The 25,160-nt window shown below is 36.2% G+C and overlaps 1 protein-coding gene across 2 annotated transcripts in view; it reads left to right on the top strand.

The window, feature by feature from the left end:
- The first annotated feature begins 54 nt into the window (after positions 1 to 54).
- The window catches only part of LOC123524587 (HBS1-like protein), a 48,432-nt gene continuing 23,326 nt past the window's right edge, over positions 55 to 25,160 (top strand). Inside the window, exons 1-6 of one of the 2 annotated variants that reach the window (XM_053538703.1) lie at positions 55 to 211; positions 6,735 to 6,803; positions 9,536 to 9,709; positions 10,583 to 10,717; positions 17,120 to 17,173; positions 17,775 to 23,460. In XM_053538703.1, coding sequence (XP_053394678.1) covers positions 169 to 211; positions 6,735 to 6,803; positions 9,536 to 9,709; positions 10,583 to 10,717; positions 17,120 to 17,173; positions 17,775 to 19,972 — 2,673 coding nt within the window. In that variant the 5' untranslated portion in view covers positions 55 to 168 and the 3' untranslated portion in view covers positions 19,973 to 23,460. Of the gene's footprint in view, positions 212 to 6,734; positions 6,804 to 9,535; positions 9,710 to 10,582; positions 10,718 to 17,119; positions 17,174 to 17,774; positions 23,461 to 25,160 lie in introns of those variants that run through there. The other variant, XM_045302881.2, reaches the window with a different exon arrangement.

Genomic DNA, 25,160 nt, shown 5'->3' on the forward strand with positions numbered 1-25,160 from the left:
CAGTAAAAATAACCTATGTCATTTAGCTCAATTACCAGTGTAAGTTTATCGTATTGTTTTGTGTTAATTCGAAGATGCGGATTTAAAGCTAGGGGTATTGTCACAGGTCGACAAAAATGTCGAAAGTGTTTGTAGAAACAGTTTTATAGTATTCGTATTGAAATCAGAATGTCAAGACACAGAAATGTTCGTTCCATGAACTACGAAGATGGTAATTGTTATACTGTCATGTGATTTTATTATTTTAATTTATATCCTTGTTTCTGGCAACACTGAGGAGAAATTATGGTGCCAGAGTTCCTTCCCTTGTTCAAGTAATAATGTAACTGATCAGAATGAATGGTCCTTTTTCCAATAAATAGATACCTGTTTTGACGTTGTGTATAACCAGTCTGTTGTCTAGCGTTAAAAGTCTCGTACCCATTTTATAATAAAATTATGGAAAATGAGATATGCAAGTGATTTTTATAAATCAGGCTGGGCACATCTCCCGATCGGGGTAATTTAGCTCGTTCGGGGTATTTTACCCCGATCGAGGTAAAAACCTAACAAAAGAAATCATAAATATCAAAATTATGACCGGGAGTGTGTAAAAGCGATTTCTCTTCCATGTCTCGATGTTTTCTAAGTGTAAAAACAAGGCAAAATAAACTCATACATGTACATTTTTCTTTCGCATAAAATGCGCATTTTGGGTAGAAAAATGGCAATTTTTGAAAATACAGGCTAAAATGACCCCATACTATCACTAACACTTACAGATCGAGAATTATTATTCGACAGTTCAACGCAGCAACTCAATCGCCGCCATCTGGAAGTGAATGGATATTTTTCGTGATGCACACAAGCCGTTATTTCCATTGTTTTTAATAATAAATACAGCCTGTACTCATAATCATTGAACCATCATGTTATTTTTTTTATCTTATTCTGGAACCTGAAGCAATTTTCTGTATTATTAAAATGTCTCCCTCACTATACTAAATAACACGTTTTCCACACTTTCCTAATTTATTTTATATTTAATTACATAATACAATGACAGATAATGCAAGTCACTGTCGATGACGCTACTGGTTAGTAATACCGGTATATATATAAATCACTAACTCGTGTATCCATAATTTTAACATGTGCGAGACATTGCGGAATGATACTAAAAATTCATTTAGGTAATGATAACATTTTACTCGGACTTTATCATAGAATCCTTGTGTAAAATCTTAAACTTTAAACTAAAATAAAACCGTTAAATCCATAAAAAATCCGGATAAAACTTCGAAGTTTTGTAGTTTGTAGCATCATCTGGGACATGTGCAGTCAAAAATCTTTCTCGACTGAAAAAGTGTGATATTTACTGATTTTAGTCAGTATATTAAGCATATTATACAATAAATGCGCGCGGACATGTAAAAAAAATGCACAATTTTGCCATGCGCTCCAATAAATCATTCCGGGCATGCGCTTGACGGCTGCACTGATCTGTAATGAGAAACGTCGAAGTTGAAACTGGCAGGTACTTAAAAATGCAGTGCTCTGATTGGTCACAAAAAACTCCCGCTGTCATGACAGAGTTTTGAATTCGCTCTTCAGTTGGTCGCAGATATCACTTCAAACGTTATGACAGATAAAGGACATAAAATGTTGATTTTTTATAACCACATTGTTTTAAGTAACTAACTTCTTTATCATAAGTTAAATTGTATATTTTAATAATTTTGCGCACACACTGTACTAATTAATACAAAACAGTAGAATATTCTGTAGTGTGCATCACGGATAAAATTTATTCACTTCAAAATGGTCGCTGTTGAGATGCTGGATTGAATGAGAAACATTTTTTGGCTAATATTACAGTGTAAGTGATAGTACTGGGTCACTCTTGTGTGTATTTTCAAAAATTGTGATTTTTCTATCCAAAATGCGCATTTTATGCGAAAGAAAAATGTACATGTATGAGTTTATTTTGCCTTGTTTTTACACTAGAAAACATCGAGACATGGAAGAGAAATCGCTTTTACACGCTCCCGGTCATAATTTTGATATTTATGATTTCTTTTGTTAGGTTTTTACCTCGATCGGGGTAAAATACCCCGAACGAGCTAAATTACCCCGATCGGGAGATGTGCCCAGCCTGTAAATTGGGCATTAGGTCATTTAGGAATTCTAATTGTGTTTTGGTACGCACACTGTATGAATTCAATTGGGTTTTCTGCAATATGCAAATACGCAGCTTATCTGGAGCCTTACTCATTTGGCTTATCAGGATGACTTATTTTATGACCTGATATATATATATATATATCCCTCTAAGCCTTACCCATATCTGCATTTTACTGTTAGGAAAACGAAGACTTTGAAAAATCCAAAAAAGTCATAATATACTGTTCAGACTTACTTGCTTTAATAAATTAATAGTGTTATTCCTGGAGCGACGCAACAGGGCGCCCGCCCTGCCTTTTTTAACTGCCGCCACGCTGCCCTTAAAATGTGCCCTCTTGCCTTTGATTTTCTGCTAAATCCCGCCTTTTATCCAGTAGACATGCCTCGCTGATTTTTTGATCAGCAAATTACGTCACGGCAAGTGCACACAGGCAACGAAAATCAATGAAGTATTGAAACTAATTGATAAAAGAGTGCCCATCCTGTTTATTGTCAAAATGGCGCCAATTAAGCGGCCAGCTGATTACTGAGCACGTGAAAAGTGCCCTGTAAGATTTCTTCATGCAAGCCTTAAATTAGACAATTGTTTAGTATATAATAAGTATACATCAATGCAGTCTAATCCTAGGGATTTTTCTAGACCTCTAAAAAGGGCAGGGTGCCGCTAAAAAGGGGCAGGGTGCATTTTGCACGTTGCGTACCTTTGTCTTCGAAAATCATAAGGTAAATTTCTATGGTTTTTGTTGTAATGTCTACATTGTAAGGTACTACAGAAAGATTTGCAATGAATCTGAATGTCAGGAAAAACATTAATACCTGTTTGTCTATATAACATGCTTATGATCATTTATAAATACGTGCAGTTTGTTTTATGCTTGCATACATTATTTTTGTCTTGAAAGTTTTCTTGATTAGAAATATACCATGAGATACTTTTGAATAATTTAATAATTCTGGTGCAAATCTGTCATTATATTACTGAACGTACCGTTGATACTCGTGTATAACATTTTTTTTACCCCGGACACCCCCCCCCCCCCCCACCCCCGCAGTCCACCCCACCCTCAACGAATCATGGGTGCATATTATACAAAGGTGTAGACAATTTTCCAACTTCAAAATAACTTTGTTTACGATTTTCGCCATTTTGGTAAAGGGAAACTACTGTACGCGCTGACTGTCTACACTAAATTCTGAGATTGCCGTTACCTTCTGTAAAAGATCGAGTGGTTTATTTTCTTTTAAACAAAATTAATTTCATACAAATTTAATAGTATTTTGATGAAATAGATATAACAAAATCATAGATATTCTGATAGGCAGTGATACTAATTAAAGATCGACTGTTATCTTCAACCGAGATCAAACTGTAAACAACAAAATTGACACGAGGTGCCACGCTAATTGCCGATAATTACTGGCCATTAATCGGCATTTAATAAGCAGCAGACTTTGTTTCAAAATATGTTTTTTTCTCCTTTTTTATTCTGTTTTGCAGTTTGCTTTAATTGCTGACCTATCTAATTGTTGTTTATTACGATTCGGTCGGTCGTCTTCTGCATACCGATACTGCATACATGCCTCGGGCAAATACACAGCACCTGTGTATAGTCAAGGCGTGTCATAACTTCGTATCGATAGACAATTATTTGGGATTGTATTTTGACAGATGATTGATGGGCAGTTCATTTAGAAATACTTAATTAATGGTCAAAGGGGCGGTGCTAAAAGGGCAAAGGGGTGCTGAAGAAAGGCAAAAGGGCAGTGATTTCGGGCAGAAGGGCGGCGCTAAAAATGGGCAGGGCGCTGCGCCCTGCTATTCCGCTCTAGAAAAATCCCTAAATTCTACCGTAATTTCAACTGGAAACTGCACAAATTTATTGAATTTCGAAAGCAAAAATAAGTTTAGAATGTCCGCTCACTATTCAAGTTTCACCCGATGTTGTATGCAATTTTTCCATAATTCTCCAAAAAAGCTCACCATCAGAGGATTTTTTTTATGATAAGTAACATTAAAATCTGACGAACTATCTCTGGTTTACGATAATGACTCAAGTTAACTGATAGAAAACCATTTTCAGACGACAGTCATAGAGTGTACCAGTATCCGGATAGTACATTTTGGATATATACTTTTTACAGACTTTTTTAGCACTTTTCTGTTAATGAAATATTGACAAAAGACCTAATCAATATAACATGAATTTTGATAAGTATTTGTTTATAATGTGACCTAGCTGAAACAGACCTTTTTAATATGTTGTAACATGATCTTAGTTTCAAACTTAAACATATAAAGGCCCTCAACTATTATAATAAGCTGACATCCTTGGTGACATTTTTAGCTCGACTATTCGAAGAATAAGTAGAGCTATTCTACTCGCCACGGCGTCAGCGTCACACCTTGGTTAAGTTTTTCGTACCAGTCCACATTTTGACAAAGTCTTTTGAGATAAAGCTTTGAAACTTTCAACACTTGTTTACCATCACCATGACCATTTATAGGCAAGAGCACATATCGAGGGCTGAGCGTGAAACTATTGTATCTTGTTCTTTATTTATATACAGTTACAATAGTTTCGCGCTCAGCCCACAATATCTCCATCAAGGATTTTGGCTGAATTATGGCCCCTTTTGACTTAGAAATAATTTTTTCGTACAAGTTCATATTTTGACAAAGTCTTTTGAGATAAAGCTTTGAAACTTTCAACACTTCTTTACCACAACCATGTCCAGTTATAGGCAAGAGTACGTAACTCCATCAAGGATTTTGGCTGAATTATGGCCCCTTTCGGCTTAAAAATCTGGGTTAAGTTTTTTGTACCAGTTCATATTTTGACAAAGTCTTTTCAGATAAAGCTTTGAAACTTTCAACACTTGTTTACCATCACCATGACCAGTTAAAGCCAAGAGAACATAACTTCATCAAGGATTTTGGCTGAATTATGGCCCTTTTTGACTTAGAAATCTTGTTTAATTTTTTCGTACCAATTCATATTTTGACAAAGTCTTGAGATTAAGCATTGAAACTTTCAACACCTGTTAACCATCACCATGTCCAGTTATAAGCAAGAGTACATAACTCCATCGAGGATTTTGGCTGAATTATGGCCCCTTTTGACTTAGAAATCTGGGTTAAGTTTTTCGTACCAGTTAATATTTTGTGTAAAGTGTTTGACGTATGGCTTTGAAACTTTCATCACTTGTCAAAAACTAGGTCACTAGGTCAAATCAAAGGAAAAGCTAGTTAACACTCTAGAAGCCACATTTATGACCTAATCTTAATGAAACTTGGTCAGAATGTTAATCTTGATGATCCATAGGTCAGGTTCAAATCTGGGTCAGATGGGATCAAAATCTAGGTCACCAGGTTAAATCAAAGGAAAAGTTTGTTAACACTCTAGAGGTCACAATTTAAGCCCAATCTTAATGAAACTTGGTCAGAATGTTACCCTCAATAAAATCTTGGACGAGTTTGATATTGGTTCATCATGGGTAAAAAACTAGGTCACATGGTCAAATCAAAGGAAAAGCTTGTTTACATTGTAGTGGCCACATTTATGACCATATCCTAAAAAATGAAACTTGGTCAGAGTGTTAATCTTGAAGATCTATAGGTCAAGTTTAAATTTTGGTCAGGTGGGGGTCAAAAACTGGGTCACTAGGTCAAATCAAAGGAAAAGCTTGTTAATACTCTAGAGGCCACATTTATGACTGTATCTTCATGAAACTTAATCAGAATGTTAATCTTGATGATCTTTAGGTACACTTAAGTGTAACATCTGGTCAAATTATGTTATCCGAATCAAGCAAACCAATAGGTATGACATCATTGAAGTAGGAAGTGAAAGTAGTGTGTTTTAAACGAAATATTAAGTGTGTTTCTTAAAACATGTAGAGGTAAATTCAAATTTTAATCATTTTTAGCTAAATAGGAAGGTACATTGTATTCTTGGGAAATGTGTGCGAAACCGGGTACACTGACTCTACACTCTACCTACTAGTACTTCATACACACCTGTGGTTGGGCTGAATCACGGAATCCACGAAAATTAATCCCCCACGAATAATAATGATTTCACAGTATACTTTTGGTTTGTTATTCTTGCTGCTGGTATCCATACTTCCACTGTTGCATTCATATAATGAACCAAAGTCTTGTATTGAGCCCTACTGGCAGTCACATGTAAATAAGCTCTGTGAGGTCTTTAAGTGCTGAATGTGGCAATTTCAACTGTTAAATTGTTGGTAATACTGATAAAAATTTTCTAAAGATATTTAAAATGTCACATGTAAGACTAAAACTCATAACCTCAAGATTGACAGCTGAATGCCTTCTCTTCCACGCCATATAATATCTGCATATTTAGTAAAGGCATATTTTGTATTGGTTCAGATATAGTAGTTACATTAATATTTATGTTTGAACAGTGAAAATCAGTTTACAAAAGTTAATAGATTACACACAAGTGTCGGGTAGATACTTACTCACAACATATCAAAGTACATTTTGTATATGCCGTCTGTATTATTTTGTATCAGGCTAAACAAATACAATTGTTATATTTCAGAGTATTATGACGAAGATGATGTTTATGGACACTCTATAGAGGATAACTATTGCATCTCACCAGGAACTGGTAAATTGTACTTGTTAAATCTTTTTGCTCCTTCATGGAACGTTTTGAGTATAAGGGGACTTTTTTGTGCAAGGTCAACTTTAGACTAACTTAGCACAAATGACCAGAATTTATATAACATGACAAATTTTATTTTGTGCAAGACTTATACCCCTAGCTCAGAGGTCAATGTCACACTTAAAAGTCAAATATTTATTATCATTAAATTTTTTTCCTCTGGTTAATACTTTTTGTATGCAAATTACTTGACACAATGTTACATGCAAGACCTAGATTTCTAGCTTAAAGGCCAAGATCGTTATTCAAAAAAAATTATTAAATGGCAGATGTTTATAAAAATGATAATTTTAGAAGTTAACAAAAATTGTTTTTCTAAGTAGCTTTTTAAAGGGTTACTGAGAAATATGTAATAACTACATTAATTTCTTGAGTGGTATGGGTACTTTGGTACATATAATGTAGTCCTACAAGAACGTCAATGCTATGCGCTTCGCCGTTGTTGGCCTCATAATTTTATCTTCGGAAAAAGCAGTGGCTCAGAGAAAAAAATTCCCAGTGTGACCCCCTGATCGTACTAGGAAGTAAGATATTTTAGGTCATTTTCCTTTTCCCAGCTAAAACTTCAATATTCATTGATGGATAATTTGAAAAAAGCAGCAAATGTTTAAGGTGTTTTTTTGCAAAACTCAAACCTTTAGGTCAAAGGTCCCTGCTGTTCTGGCTACCATAGCTAAACTGACACTATATTTATTTTCTGATGGTTAGTTGTGTCCATTAATCTTTAACAGTATATAGATATCTAAGAAGTTGAAATGTGTTAGTAAAGGTCTTGGTCACCTTTTGGAGGCGAAACATTCTTTTTAAGTCATTTTTGTTATCAGTCAGTAGCTACATTGATGAATATGCAGATAGCTAAATATAAACATTTACTGGCAACATGTCACTTACATAACTAGCTCAAAGGTCATGTTCACACTCGTTGTTCAGTCTTAACATTGTATTTTCAAAGAGCTGTTATAAACAGGACTACCACTTCTGTGTTCTAATATTATGGGCACAACAGAGGGACATCTGGTGTATGAACACATTCATGAATATAATAGTTGATAATATTGAGTGTATGTGCTTTGCAACTTGAAAAGTGTGTTATTTAGTTAACCAAATTGACTAAGTGAGGTTTTTAAGATATACACCTTAATTATTTCCAGATTAAACTCTCCTTTAACTCAAGTTGAAAATGAAGATTTATGAATCAGTGATTTTGTTTGTGGCTATTTTAATGTCAGTGATAGGAGACTATATTGCCCAGTGGTTGAGGTCGTGGAGATCAGCACTTTGTCCCCCACTGAATTTGGTTCATAGTCTTGCTTGGGTTGTATAATTTTTCATTTGAGAAAACCATCCTGCTGGCTTATGGAAGGTCAGTGGTTCTACCCAGGTGCCTGCCCATGCCAGAACTAGTTCTCAAAGGTTGGAAAAATCACCATATGACCTTAATTTTGTTGTAACTCCAAAGCCAACAAATAAATATCTAGGACATAATATTGTAACAAATCATATTTATATGACAGTTGAGGCCTGTATCCACAGCCAGAATCTAACAAAGGCAAATGTGGAAATACGGTTGGGTGTTTGATGGCAGAAAATATAAACATCAAGTTATTGTTGAAGCAGTTCTGTTTATTCTAGTATTTGATTTTTAGCTCATCTGATTTTTTGAAAAAAAATGATGAGTTATTGTCATCACTTGAGCGGTTGTCGGCGTCGGCGTCTGCGTCGGCGTTGCCTGGTTAAGTTTTATGTTTAGGTCAGCTTTTCTCCTAAACTATCAAAGCTATTGCTTTGAAACTTGGAATACTTGTTCACCATCATAAGCTGACCCTGTATAGCAAGAAACATAACTCCATCTTGATTTTTGCAAGATTTATGGCCCCTTTTGTACTTAGAAAATATCAGATTTCTTGGTTAAGTTTTATGTTTAGGTCAACTTTTCTCCTAAACTATCAAAGCTATTGCTTTGAAACTTGGAATACTTGTTCACCATCATAAGCAGACCCTGTACATCAAGAAACATAATTCCATCTTGCTTTTTGCAAGAATTATTGCCCCTTTTGGACTTAGAAAATCAGTTTTCTTGGTTAAGTTTTATGTTTAGGTCAGCTTTTCTCCTAAACTGTCAAAGCTATTGCTTTAAAACTTGCAACACTTGTTCACCATCATAAGTTGACCCTGTACAGCAAGAAACATAACTCCATCCTGCTTTTTGCAAGATTTATGGCCCCTTTTGGACTTAGAAAATATCAGATTTCTTGGTTAAGTTTTATGTTTAGGTCAACTTTTTCTCTTAAACTATCAAAGCTATTGCTTTGAAACTTGCAACACTTGTTCACCGTCATAAGCTGACCCTGTACAGCAAGCAACATAACTCCATCCTGCTTTTTGCAATAATTATTGCCCCTTTTGGACTTAGAAAATCATTTTCTTGCTTGAGTATTATGTTTAAGTCCACTTTTCTCATAAACTATCAAACCTATTGCTTTAAAACTTGCAACAGTTTTTCACCATCATATGTGGACACTGAACATCAAGAAACATAACTCTATCCTGCTTTTTGCAAGAATGATGCCCCTTTTTAGACTTAGAAAATATGGGTAGGACAATATTTCTATTACACAAAAAAAAATCAGATGAGCGTCAGCACCCGCAAGGCGGTGCTCTTGTTTATTGTCCAGCTGCACAGTTTACATACAATCGTGAACGCAATGTGGCACTGTCAAACTTCATGGATGAACAAGGAGGGATCCCAGAGGAGGATGAGAGTGAGGACACAGACGAGGGGACACCTCGAACTCAGCACCGTAGCTCACTCGATTATACACGCCCCAAACTCACTGATGTTGATGAAGGTACTTGTTTGCTTAGGAAAACTCTGATAATGCATGTAAAAACTTATTGTATTGAGATCTTGATAGTGACTAAAATTTTGAATCAACTTTCAATCAGTATCAACTGTGAAATGTTGATAATACTTCAGTATATTGCTTAAATGTCTGCATCCAGCTGAGTCAAGTTCTGCTCCATCATCTCACCAATTACCATCAGGCTTGCTTGTCATATATTAACTTGATTTATCGAAGAAAAGGTAGAGCTATTTGCACTCGGCATCTGCGTTGCCGTAGCTGTTGGTTAAAATTTTTGATAAAGTCAAATATCTCTGTTACTATCAAAGCTTTTGACTTGAAACTTAAAACAGTTATTTACTATACACCAGGAGAAACAATCCCTATAACTCTGATTTGAATTTTTGGCAGAGTTATGCCCCTTTTTAACATAGAATTTTGGTTAAAGTTTTTGATAAAGTCAAACATCTCTGTTACTATCAAAGCTTTTGAGTTGAAACTTAAAATAGTTATTTACTATCAAAGTCTACACCAGGAGAAACAATCTCCATAACTCTGATTATATATTTGGTTGAGATAAGCCCCTTTTACTGGCAAAACTCTAATTCAGAGTCAAGCACTGAGAAAAGTCGAGTGTGCTGTCTTACGGATAGCTCTTGTTTATATAGTGATAAGTTTTTAACAGGGCAATTTACCCATATTTTGGCTTGAATGTGTATTTAAATTTTATCAAACAAAATGTATTCTTAGGTTGATTTAATTCCAGTTACATTGTTTGCCAAATTTAAATATTTATCATTACCTATTTATAAAACTAGAACATGACATTGTGTACAGTAATTCTATTTATAGCACTAATTCTTGGTTGCATGATTTCAGCCAAGTTGAACTCTGTGTTAGAGGAAGTGAGGAATGTGCTGGGAGAGGCCGTCCCGGAGGGTGTTATGGTGGATACTATCATGAGGCACAACTTCAGTGTGGAGGGATCACTTAATGAACTCCTTAATTCGCAAGGTATAACATGCATGCAATCTTTATTGTAGGAATGGAGTTTAGTTACAATTAAAACAGTAAACTAGGGATTTTTGGATTATCATCGAAAGACCTTTATGTCCAGTTGTTTCACAGTTGTTAGCAGCGTAGCAACTGTATTTAGCAAATATAAAGTTTTACAGAATTTTATTTATATTTTAGTATTGATGATTATGATTTTGTCAGTGAATTACATGAAAATTTCGAAAAGGAGATTATTGACAATTGTATTGCAAGATTACATTTAAATCAAGCTCATGGGAGTGATATATTTGCGATGCAGTAATTTACACAAATTTGCTGTTTCGAAGACGTTAAACCCGAACACACACACACACACACAAATTTGCTATTTGCATGCACATAGGCAGTACCAGCCACATTGTGCTGTTTTTCTAATATTTTGTGGACTTCCAAACAAGGACATGGATGGGAACAGAGTCTATTACCTTTTTTGAATGGTGTTCAGGCTTAATATTTAAATTTCCTCATCAAAATAGTGCTGCAAAGTCTTCCCAAGTCACTCTTCAAGCAATGTTAAAATAGTTACAGTGCATCTGAAATGACCTCAAGTCTACTTACACTGCATCTAAAATGACCTCGAGTCTGCTTACACTTCATCTAAAATGTCCTCAAGTCTATTTACACTGCATCTAAAATGCCCTCAAGTCTATTTACACTGCATCTAAAATGTCCTCGAGTCTATTTACACTGCATCTAAAATGTCCTCGAGTCTATTTACACTGCATCTAAAATGTCCTCAAGTCTATTTACACTGCATCTAAAATGTCCTCGAGTTTATTTACACTGCATCTTAAATGACCTCAAGTCTATTTACACTGCATCTGAAATGTCCTCAAGTCTATTTACACTGTGTCTAAAATGACTTGAAGTCTACTTACACTGGGTCTAAAATGATCTCAAGTCTATTTACACTGTGTCTAAAATGACCTCAAATCTACTTACACTGCATCTAAAATGACCTCAAGTCTACTCACACTGGGTCTAAAATGATCTCAAGTCTACTGACACTGCATCTAAAATGACCTCAAGTCTACTTACACTGCATCTAAAATAACCTCAAGTCTACTCACACTGGGTCTAAAATGATCTCAAGTCTACTGACACTGCATCTAAAATGACCTCAAGTCTACTTACACTGCATCTAAAATGACCTCAAGTCTTCTTACACTGCATCTAAAATGACCTCAAGTCTACTTACACTGCATCTAAAATGACCTCAAGTCTACTAACACTGGGTCTAAAATGGTCTCAAGTCTACTGACACTGCATCTAAAATGACCTCAAGTCTACTTACACTGCATCTAAAATGATCTCAAGTCTACTGACACTGCATCTAAAATGACCTCAAGTCTACTGACACTGCATATAAAATGACCTCAAGTCTACTAACACTGGGTCTAAAATGGTCTCAAGTCTACTGACACTGCATCTAAAATGACCTCAAATCTACTTACACTGCATCTAAAATGATCTCAAGTATACTCACACTGGATCTAAAATGATCTCAAGTCTACTCACACTGCATCTAAAATGATCTCAAGTCTACTCACACTGGGTCTAAAATGATCTCAAGTCTACTGACACTGCATCTAAAATGACCTCAAGTCTACTTACACTGCATCTAAAATGACCTCAAGTCTACTTACACTGCGTCTAAAATGACCTCAAGTCTACTAACACTGGGTCTAAAATGGTCTCAAGTCTACTGACACTGCATCTAAAATGACCTCAAGTCTACTTACACTGCATCTAAAATGATCTCAAGTCTACTCACACTGGGTCTAAAATGATCTCAAGTCTTCTTACACTGCATCTAAAATGACCTGAAGTCTACTTACACTGGGTCTAAAATGACCTCGAGTCTACTTACACTGCATCTAAAATGACCTCAAGTCTTTTTACACTGCATCTAAAATGACCTCAAGCCTTCTTACACTGCATCTAAAATGACCTCAAGTCTACTTACACTGCATCTAAAATGACCTAAAGTCTACTTACACTGCATCTAAAATGACCTAAAGTCTACTTACACTGCATCTAAAATGACCTAAAGTCTACTTACACTGCATCTAAAATGACCTCAAGTCTACTTACACTGCATCTAAAATGACCTTAAGTCTACTTACACTGCATCTAAAATGACCTCAAGTTGACTTACACTGCATCTAAAATGACCAAATCTATTTCAGTTACTTTTTAGCTTGATGATTGAAAGAATAGATAGAGCTACTACACTTACCCATTTGTTTGTGTCAGGATCCCACTTTGTTGAAGTTTTTGTTTATAACAAACTTATTCAGTGTGATGAACTGACTCCCAGTGCATAGCAGTAGGTTCCATAACTCTGCTTTACTTATTTAGAAAAGACTGTACTGTTTTTTAGCTCACCTGAGCAATGCTCAGGTGAGTTTTTCTGATCGCTCGATGTCCGTCGTCCGTCGTCTGTCGTCCGTCGTCTGTCAACATTTAGCTTGTGTATGCGATAGAGGCTGTATTTTTCAATTAATCTTCATGAATATTGGTCAGAATGATAACCTTGATGAAATCTAGGCCGAGTTCGAAAATGGGTCATCTCGGGTCAAAAACTAGGTCACTAGGTCAAATCAAAGAAAAACCTTGTGTATGCGATAGAGACTGTATTTTTCATTTAATCTTCATGAATATTGGTCAGAATAATAACTTTGATGAAATCTAGGCCGAGTTCGAAAATGGGTCATCTCGGGCCAAAAACTAGGTCACTAGGTCAAATCAAAGAAAAACCTTGTGTATGCGATAGAGGTGGTATTTTTTAATTAATCTTCATGAATATTGGTCAGAATGATAACCTTGATAAAATCTAAGCCGAGTTCGAAAATGGGTCATCTCGGGTCAAAAACTAGGTCACTAGGTCAAATCAAAGAAAAACCTTGTGTATGCGATAGAAGCTGTATTTTTCAATTCTTCTTCATGAATATTGGTCAGAATGATAACCTTGATGAAATCTAGGCCAAGTTCGAAAATGGGTCATCTTGGGTCAAAAACTAGGTCACTAGGTCAAATCAAAGAAAAACTTTGTGTATGCGATAGAAGCTGTATTTTTCAATTGATCTTCATGAATTTTGGTCAGAATGATTGCCTTGATGAAATCTAGGCCGAGTTCGAAAATGGGTCATCTCGGGTCAAAAACTAGGTCACTAGGTCAAATCAAAGAAAAACCTTGTGTATGCGATAGAGGCGGTATTTTTCAATTGATCTTCATGAATTTTGGTCAGAGTGATTACCTTGATGAAATCTAGGCCGAGTTCGAAAATGGGTCATCTGGGGTCAAAAACTAGGTCACTAGGTCATATCACGTAAAACCTTGTGTATGCGATAGAGGCTGTATTTTTCAATTGATCTTCATGAATTTTGGTCAGAATGATGCCTTGATGAAATTTAGACCAAGTTCGAAAATGGGTCATCTGGGGTCAAAAACTAGGTCACTAGGTCAAATCAAAGAAAAACCTGTGTATGCAATAGAGGCTGTAATTTTCAACTGATCTTCATGAAATTTAGCCAGAATGATTACCTTGATAAAATCTAGGCTGATTTCGAAAATGGGTTATCTGGGGTCAAAAACTAGGTCACTAGGTCAAATCGAAGAAAAACATTGTGTATGCAATAGAGGATGTATTTTCAATTGATCTTCATGAAAATTTGGTCAGAGTGATTGCCTTGATGAAAACTAGGTCGGTTTTGAATATGGGTTATCTGAGGTCAAAAAACTAGGTCACTAGGTCAAATTAAAGAAAAATCTTGTGTATGCGATAGAGACTGTTTTTTTCAGTTGATATTTATGAAATTTGGTCAGGTTGATTGCCTTAATGAAATCTAGGTTGAATTTGAATATGGGTCATCTGAGGTCAAAAACTAGGTCACTAGGTCAAATCAAAGAAAAACCTTGTGTATGCGATAGAGGCGGTATTTTTCAATTGATCTTCATGAATTTTGGTCAGAATGATTACCTTGATGAAATCTAGGCCGAGTTCGAAAATGGGTCATCTGGGGTCAAAAACTAGGTCACTAGGTCATATCACGTAAAAACCTTGTGTATGCGATAGAGGCTGTATTTTTCAATTGATCTTCATGAATATTGGTCAGAATGATAACCTTGATGAAGTCTAGGCCGAGTTCGAAAATGGGTCATCTCGGGTCAAAAACTAGGTCACTAGGTCAAATCAAAGAAAAACTTTGTGTATGCGATAGAAGCTGTATTTTTCAATTGATCTTCATGAATTTTGGTCAGAATGATTGCCTTGATGAAATCTAGGCCGAGTTCGAAAATGGGTCATCTCGGGTCAAAAACTAGGTCACTAGGTCAAATCAAAGAAAAACCTTGTGTATGCGATAGAGGCGGTATTTTTCAATTGATCTTCATGAATTTTGGTCAGAATGATTACCTTGATGAAATCTAGGCCGAGTTCGAAAATGGGTCATCTGGGGTCAAAAACTAGGTCACTAGGTCATATCACGTAAAAACCTTGTGTATGCGATAGAGGCTGTATTTTTCAATTGATCTTCATGAATTTTGGTCAGAATGATGCCTTGATGAAATTTAGACCAAGTTCGAAAATGGGTCATCTGGGGTCAAAAACTAGGTCACTAGGTCAAATCAAAGAAAAACCTTGTGTATGCAATAGAGGCTGTAATTTTCAACTGATCTTCATGAAATTTAGCCAGAATGATTACCTTGATAAAATCTAGGCTGATTTCGAAAATGGGTTATCTGGGGTCAAAAACTAGGTCACTAGGTCAAATCGAAGAAAAACATTGTGTATGCAATAGAGGATGTATTTTTCAATTGATCTTCATGAAATTTGGTCAGAGTGATTGCCTTGATGAAAACTAGGTCGGTTTTGAATATGGGTTATCTGAGGTCAAAAACTAGGTCACTAGGTCAAATTAAAGAAAAATCTTGTGTATGCGATAGAGACTGTTTTTTTCAGTTGATATTTATGAAATTTGGTCAGGTTGATTGCCTTAATGAAATCTAGGTTGAATTTGAATATGGGTCATCTGAGGTCAAAAACTAGGTCACTTGGTCAAATCAAAGAAAAACCTTGTGTATGCGATAGAGGCGGTATTTTTCAATTGATCTTCATGAATTTTGGTCAGAATGATTACCTTGATGAAATCTAGGCCGAGTTCGAAAATGGGTCATCTGGGGTCAAAAACTAGGTCACTAGGTCATATCACGTAAAAACCTTGTGTATGCGATAGAGGCTGTATTTTTCATTTAATCTTCATGAATATTGGTCAGAATAATAACTTTGATGAAATCTAGGCCGAGTTCGAAAATGGGTCATCTCGGGTCAAAAACTAGGTCACTAGGTCAAATCAAAGAAAAACCTTGTGTATGCGATAGAGGTGGTATTTTTTAATTAATCTTCATGAGTATTGGTCAGAATGATAACCTTGATAAAATCTAAGCCGAGTTCGAAAATGGGTCATCTCGGGTCAAAAACTAGGTCACTAGGTCAAATCAAAGAAAAACCTTGTGTATGCGATAGAGGCTGTATTTTTCAATTCTTCTTCATGAATATTGGTCAGAATGATAACCTTGATGAAATCTAGGCCAAGTTCGAAAATGGGTCATCTCGGGTCAAAAACTAGGTCACTAGGTCAAATCAAAGAAAAACCTTGTGTATGCGATAGAGGCTGTATTTTTCAATTGATCTTCATGAATTTTGGTCAGAATGATTGCCTTGATGAAATCTAGGCCGAGTTCGAAAATGGGTCATCTCGGGTCAAAAACTAGGTCACTAGGTCAAATCAAAGAAAAACCTTGTGTATGCGATAGAGGCGGTATTTTTCAATTGATCTTCAATTTATGAAATTTGGTCAGGTTGATTGCCTTAATGAAATCTAGGTCAAATTTGAATATGGGTCATCTGAGGTCAAAAACTAGGTCACTTGGTCAAATCAAAGAAAAAACTTCTGTATGTGATAGAGGCTGTATTTTTCAGTTGATCTTCATGAATTTTGGTCAGAATGATTGCCTTGATAAAATCTAGGTCGAGTTTGAACATGGGTCATCTAGGGTCAAAAACTAGGTCATATCTAAGAAAATGCTTGTTTTATCGCAAGAGACCAATTTTTTGGTCCAATCTTAATGAAAATTGGTCAGAATATTTGTTTCCATGAAATCACTAGGTCAAACATGTTTTACACTGTTATGGAGTGTTTCTTAGGTGAGCGACCTAGGGCCATCTTGGCCCTCTTGTTTTTTTGATACAGAACAAAGAAAAACAAAAATAGGTATATTTTAAAGTGTTCACTATATCCGAGATTTCCTTATAATTTGAGTTTCACTATAACACAGATATTTTGAATATATTGCAGAGGCACCAAAACCCCAGAGAGAACCAAGAAAAGACCGCCGGAACAGATCACAAGGTAGGTACCCTGTAATATAGCAGTGTTCAAATAAAATCTAACATACTGAACTGTATCTAATAGACAGTTAATATTAAATTAGGGTGTTAAACTCAACATATTCCATTTTATTTTATAAACCTTTTTAATTCGCCATTGACTAATGACACATTGTTAAATGAGCCGTGCCATGAGAAAACCAACATAGTGGCTTTGCGACCACATGGATCAAGACCAGCCTGCGCATCTGCGCAGTCTGGTCAGGATCCATGCTGTTTGTTTTCAAAGCCTATTGTAATTAGAAAAACTGTAAGCGATCAGCATGGATCCTGACCAGACTGCGCGGATGCGCAGGCTGGTCTGGATCCATGCTGGTCGCAAAGCCACTATGTTGGTTTTCTCATGGCGTGGCTCAAATGTTAATGTTATTTAATGTTGACCATTGCTTAACAAGGTGCCTTTTCTTTTTCATATTCCCTTCACTTCACCTTGGTGATTTGTGCTGCTACCACTCCGATCAACATGATTGTTAAATGACCTGTCTTCATCATGTGACCTCTAATCATGTGACCTGTGTGCATCATGTGACTCTATGTTGAATCTATGGCTCATGTAAGGTAAGAACTAGATGATGAGATAGACTGTGATAATTGTTATAGTTTACAGGATAATGTGTTTTCTTACCTTCCAAAAACCACGGGGGGTGTTATGAAGTTTGGGGACAGTGTTTCTCCCCAGTCCCCATCTTTTTTGTTGCAGTCACATGATGTTTCAGTCAGTCCCTTGACAGATCTCCCAACTGGTCACATAGTTGTCAAACAACAGTGTGCATCTTTTAAACGTCCATTACATTGTGGTCTGACAGATGCAGGTAGTGCTACAGATGGTAAAGATGCCAGAAAGGTTGTAGGAGGCTTGTTTTATAATACACAGCATGGTCAGAATGTTCAAAGCCAAAAGTTAAGTGACTCTACAACAGGAGGTACATCAACAGATCACACAGAAGTTAAGCAGTCATCACCATTAGAAAAACAGCATGGTCTCAGGAAGAAAGAAGCTATTTCTACAGAACAAAATATGTCTCAGGAGTTGAAGGCCAATACACAGTTACCTTTATCTGATTTAGCGAAAGAACATTATGCAAGCAACATTCCTACTGCAAAGAAACCTACTCAGTCATTACTGTCAGACTTAGCAGAGAGCCAGTTACACAATTCCATGCATACAAGTACATTGTCAGAATTTAATTCTCCATCAGCTGTTGTCTCAGCTCAGAACAAAACATCTGCAGTTTCAGTAGGTGGTAAAGAAGACAGTTCCAAAGATATTGTCAGTAATAAATCAAATGAAACACAGAATAAATTATCACTACCTTCATCCTGTTTAACCAAAGCACATCTGAGTAAGACTCAAGATCCATCCTCAGTACTGTCAAACTTAAGTACTGAGCATAAGTCAAAAATGTTACCTGCCCTATCAAGAATTACTTTATCATCCCTTTCAGGATTAGCTAAAGCTCATACGGACAACTCTTTGTCACAATTAGCTAAAACACATTCTGAAAACTCGTCACCATTATCACAGTTAGCAAAAACTAATACCCAGAACTCTTCACCTTTGTCACAATTAGCTAAAGCTCATTCCGAAAATTCTTCATCTTTGTCAGGGTTAGCTAAAGCTCATTCCGAAAACTCCTGTCCTTTGTCACAGTTGGCTAAAGCTCATTCCGAAAATTCTTCATCTTTGTCAGGGTTAGCAAAAGTTCAATCAGGTAGTTCTCTTGGTAGTTCTCCAGTAAGATTGTCATTATCACAGCTAGCAGCAGCTGATGGTGTGAAGACATCACCTATGTCAGCAGCTGGGAAGGAAAACAAATCTGATAACAAAGGGAATCAGGATGTTTGGCAGCAGAAGTCAGGCACTGCATCAGAAATGTTCAAGAACAAGTCAGACAAGGAGCAGATCATGAAATCACTAAGTAGTTTGATAGAGAAAAGAGACAAAAAGGGGGATAATGGTTTGATAGAGAAAAGTGACAAAATGGAAAATGAAATTATTGTGACCAGGCAGAGCACTGCATCAGAAATGTTCAAGAATAAGTCAGACAAGGAGCAGATCATGAAATCACTAAGTAGTTTGATAGAGAAAAGAGACAAAAAGGGGGATAATGGTTTGATAGAGGAAAGTGACAAAAAGGAAAATGAAATTATTGTGACCAGACAATGTGCAAGTTTGAAAAGGACTGAAACAAAGAGAGATGGTGAAAACCTTAAAGACAAAAACAAAGAGAGTGTTGAATCAGATAATGATGGTGAAACCATTTTGGCTAAAGCGAAAGGTATATCCTTGGCAGATCTTGCCACAAGAAAAGGTCCACAGTTATTAAAGGATACAAAAGAAAAACTTAATTCTAATATTGAGAATACAAACAAGGTGTCTAACTCAGTTGAAAAAGACATAACTGTAGGAGGATCAGATGTAATATTAGCTGATACCAAAAAGGAGTCAGAAGACTTGGATTTGTCTGATGGAAAGCTGACATTCCTAGATGATGTGCAGGTGGAGAATTTTAAAAATCATTTAAAAGGTCCATCTGGTATTGGAAACACCCTTTGCCTAGAGATCAAGGTCAGACCAGGCAGAAAGAAAGGAAAGAGGTACAAACAGAAGAAGTTTAGTTATAAATGTCAGCTGAAGGGCTTGGGAGAGATTCTTTGTGTTGAAATGAACCAGATTAAACCTTTTGACTTCAGTACACCCTCTCCTGATGACATAGTAAAAGCCAAGCAGAAACAAGCGTTCAATAGGAGCGGAAAATGAAATAAGATTTTAATGCAAAACCGTTTCAAGCAGTGAAATGATCTCAGTTTGATGTGTCGCAACATATAGAACAAAATATTTTTCCTACTATTTTAAATTTTTAGCTTGACTATTTATTGAGTAAGTAGGGCTATTGCACAAAGTCATTCATCAGAAACTGTGTCTGCATCTTCATCCAAATCTGGTTAAGTTTTAATGTAAAGCTGCTATCTTGGTAGCGTGTACTGCACAGGTTCTTTTACCCTTTTTCGCTTTCTTTCATAAGTTACGCCCTTTTTTACTTTAAATATTCATTTGTCTATATTTTTTAGTGACAAAGCTTTCGAATAGTCTAGTGTAACAGTTTGTGTCCAGACTGCGTTCCTGTTTTTGTCTCTGACAGTACAAATACCAGTCTGCTCATGTACATAAATGTTGGGAGTAGTTTAAGTTTGATTGCCTCTGTATATTATTTATTGGATACTTCCTTCTATTCATGTTTATACACTTCAATTTAAAATCAAAATATGAAATTATTATGTATTGTTTTTGTGCACTTGGCCAAAATTTGTGGGGAGGAACTGGGCACTTAGATTTGCTTCTGTCTGTATGTCTGTCCATCCATCCAGATGTTCATCTCTTTGCATTCTTGTTGTGCTTTTATCAAAATGTATTTGACATTGGATCATCAAACATCAAAGGATTGTTATTCAGCATGTGAAGCTTTGCACCAGGGGTTTTGTTTGGGATTTCTTACATGTGATTATGGCCATTGACTTATTCAAATAGATACATTAAGGGTCAAAATTTTTATGGCCATTGACTTATTCAAATAGATACATTAAGGGTCAAAATTTTGTGTCACACTAATCTCAAAAAATATTTGACCTACTGTCATGAAAAGCATGAAAGCATATGTAGGAATAGTATTTTCAGCATGTGAAGATGTGCACCTGAGATTTTATTTGGGATTTCATGTAGCAAATCGGAGTTATGGATCTTGTCAGTCAAGAATGATGCATTAAGGGCCTTAAAGTTTGTGCCATAATATCTCAAGAAGCATTTGACCTCATGAAGAAGTTGTGCACTGCGGGGAGTGGGGTGTATTTGTGATTTACCCACTACTACTCCCTCAACACTCCAAAAAAGCGAAATTCTCTTTTATTTTAATCATTTATAGTTTCTTTTATCCTGTTTTCCTTGATCAGGAAATGTTTTTTTTGTACATTGGTAAGATCCTTACCTGTCATTGACAGCTGGAGCATGACTCCTGGTCCATGTGTATTTTTATTCTCTCTGCTACTCATTTGTCAGAATCTTTGTCCATTGGCAGTTAGAACAAAACAGTTAATTCAGAACTTTCATTGTCAGCTGAATATGACACTACAGGGTCAGTAAGTAGGGGCGTCGGTGTCCTGTAGACACAAATTTAATTATTTTACTCTGAAATAATTTATTTTTGAGAACATGAAATTTCATGCTTTTGACAAAAAAAAATGGCTATTCAATGGGGACACTAATTAGTGGGATTTAGATTTTAGAATGAAGTAGGTGGAAAATGATCAATTTTATTTTCGTAATTTCTACATGTTTAGTATTATTTTTCTTCTAAGTGAAAAAATGGGGAGTGTTCTTCATTACTGACTTTGCTATCCGCAGTTTTGACATAGCTTACCTTATCTGATTATGTGCTAATTTATTTAATTTACACTCTGTTCTATTTTATTGATGGCACAAAGTTTCAAACAGTGACAATTCAGAAATGTGTAGACATTTGCATGACTGTAATAATGCAACAAAACCACTTGTACTTGTATCATAGCTAGGTGTTTTTTCTTAACAAATTTGGTGCAGGTAAATCGTAGACACTGAGTACAGGGTGCGGTAACTAAAAGTGTGCAGGTATTTAATACCCGCATGCTAATTACCGCACTGTTGGATAGGAAAGTATGCCAGCATGTCTGGAACAGTAGACAGCGAAGTGTATCTTATTGATTTTCTGCTCTCGCATTGGTTTATTTTACCTGGGCTTTACACATTTGTAAAGCAAGGATTTTAAGTACTCACTGAACTGCTGTATATGGCAATGTGGAATGCCTACAACTACCATTTTTGGATGGCTATGATACAAAACAGAAAGAACATTAAAACTCTCGGATAAACGATTTATACTCGGGGCTACGCCCCCTCGTACAAATCGTTTACCCTCGAGTTTCAATGCTCTTTCTATTACTTACTTGAATTCTACGCACTATTAGCAATGCATTAAAGTTTGACATTTTCAGGATTTTTTTTTGCAAATACTGGTAAAAGGAATTGTCTATATGCACTTTTATAAGTATGATTTGAATAAATGTTTCTATTTTTGTTGAAAATAAAACCTTTTAATTTCATAATTATTGTCTGTCTTAAAATAAAGACAGCCAAGATTAATTATGTACATTGGAAAAAATAAAAAAACGCAGCTTCCATTTATGGTAAATATTTCATTTTTCAGCTTGTATACAGATATTTTGATACACATTAAATTTTATTAATACTCATTAAATGTTATCTAAAATGATGTTTGTGTGACCATATGTAGCTTGTGTTATAATGCATTTCATACCAAATTCATAGCATGTTTTTTATGCCCCCACTTTGTTGGGGGTGGGGGGGAGGGGTGCATATAGATTTGCCCTTGGCCGTCCGTCCATCCGTCCTTCTGAGAATGTTGTGTCGCGCCTAGCTCCAAAAGTATTTGACGTAGAGTCACAAAACTTTACAGGAATGTTGGTCAGCATGTGTAGTCAGCATGTGTAGTTGTGCACCTGGGGTTTTGTGTCCAGATTCATTCAGTCCGGTAGGAGTTATGGCCCCTGACTTTGTAAAAATTGGTCATTTTAGTGTTATGTTGCGCCTAGCTCCAAAAGTATTTCACGTAGAGTCACAGAACTTTACAGGAATGTTGGTCAGCATGTATAGTAATGCACCTGGGGTTTCGCGTCCGGATTCATTCAGTCGTGTAGGAGTTATGGCCCCTGACTTAGTAAAAAATTGGTCATTTTAATGTTGTGTCGCGCGTAGCTCCAAAAGTATTTGACCTAGAGTCACCAAAGTTTACAGGAATGTTGGTCAGCATGTGCAGTTGTGCACCTGGGGTTTCGCGTCTGGATTCATTCAGAAGTGGGGGCATCTGTGTCCCATGGGCACATTTCTAGTTTTTCAAAACTTAATGCTACAAAATGGTTGATAATTGTTCATATATAAAAATAAACATGTTGCTTCTTACATTGAAAACTACCTATTTTTGTTTGCTACTTTTGTTACATTGAAAACAACTCATTTTTGTTGCTACTGCTACTGTATATATTATGTTAATTGATATTTGGTACTGATTAATTATGGTATGAAATAATATTTTTTTATATTTATACAATTTGTAATTTTGTTATTAACTAATTTAACATTGTCAAATACATTGTCAGGAAAGAAATATTGTCAAATAAATTTTCAGGAAAGAAACACAATTTTTATATATATCTAAGGAAGAAAGAAGGGATAAAGACATATGAACAGTCTCATCAGTTTCTAAGTAATACTGAAGCCACCCAGCTGGCCTCTAGAAAATTGATGGTGAAAATCAGGCGCCTGTCCATGCCTTAATTAATGCCCAAAGTGGCCCACTATAAAGATTGAAGGTTGACATGATGGATAATTGTGAAAAAACAGATTCACCAAATGTATTAGATCTATGGATGGTCAAAGTGGGGTTTAAAGCCAAAGATCCATAAACATTTTCTGTTTCCAGACTATAAGTTGGAACGTGTAAGGGCTACAGCTTGCAGACTTCCCCTTGCTGACTCTGCTCACTATTGTTTTTTGGGTCAAAAGGTCAAAGATCAAGGTCACAGTGACCTAGAGTCTGAAACATAGTTTCAAAACCTTTTTTAACCTAAGATAGTTATGGCTGTCAAACTTCAGACTGTGACTATGTACCACTAGAGAAGAGCCAAGTTCTTTTTGGGATCAGTGACACTTTGTTTCCTGGCTCCAAGTCGGAAAGTATAATAGATACAGCTTGCAAACTTTACATGATGACTAACACATCTACTGTTTTTGGGATCAGTGGGTCAAAGTTTTAAGGTCCAAGTGACAAAGAGACTGAAAGTGGCTTCAGGACACATAACTTTTTCTTTTCTTTCCCAGCTCTTAGCAAGTATAACAGTTATGGCTTTCAAACTTTACACAGCTACTAAGTACCATTTAAAGAAGATTCCTATTGTATTGTGGTTCAGTGACTTAATGCTCATAGTGTGTTAGCTAGAGGAAATGTACCCTAGGAGCCAGAGAAAAAGGTCTGTCTGTCTGTTGGATATTAGGTTATTACCAACAATCTCCTTTTAGCTAGTATGTGCGAGTGTGACCTTTGAGCTGGGGGACTGATGTGACCTTTGAAGTAGAGGAGTAAGTGTGACTTTTGAGCTAAATGAATGATTGACCTTTAAACTAGAGGACTAAGTGTGACCTTTGAGCTAGAGGACTGATGTGACCTTTGAACTAGAGGAGTAGGTGTGACCTTTGAGCTGGAAGACTGATATGACCTTTGTACTAGAGGACTGATGTGACCTTTGTACTAGAGGACTGATGTGACCTTTGAGCAAGAGGACTGATATGACCTTTGAGCTAGAAGACTAAGTGTGACCTTTGAGCTAGATGACTGATTGACCTTTGAACTAGAGGACTAAGTGTACCTTTTGAGCTAGATGACTGATGTGACCTTTAAACTAGAGGACTAAGTGTGACCTTTGAGCTAGAGGACTGATGTGACCTTTGAACTAGAGGACTAAGTGTGACCTTTGAGCTAGAGGACTGATGTAACCTTTGAACTAGCGGACTTAGTCTTTAGCCCCATTAGGGACATTGGTCTAATGAAAGATGTTGTGCTTTCCAGGGTCATGGTTGAGCCCACATGGAATCACAAACCCTGACTTTCATATACACATACTTTTTTTTCAGATAGGGACTCGAGACTTTCATCAAGATCAAGCTAAACATTAGTATAAACTAAACTAACTAGCGGACTGATGTGACCTTTGAACTAGAGGACTAAGTGTGACCTTTGAGCTAGAGGACTAAGTGTGCCCTTTGAGCTAGAGAACTGATGTGACCTTTGAACTAGAGGACTGATGAGACCTTTGAACTAGAGAACTAAGTGTGACATTTGAGC

Source organism: Mercenaria mercenaria, chromosome 3 (genome assembly GCF_021730395.1).
Source record: "Mercenaria mercenaria strain notata chromosome 3, MADL_Memer_1, whole genome shotgun sequence".
Taxonomy (NCBI): Eukaryota; Metazoa; Mollusca; class Bivalvia; order Venerida; family Veneridae; genus Mercenaria; species Mercenaria mercenaria.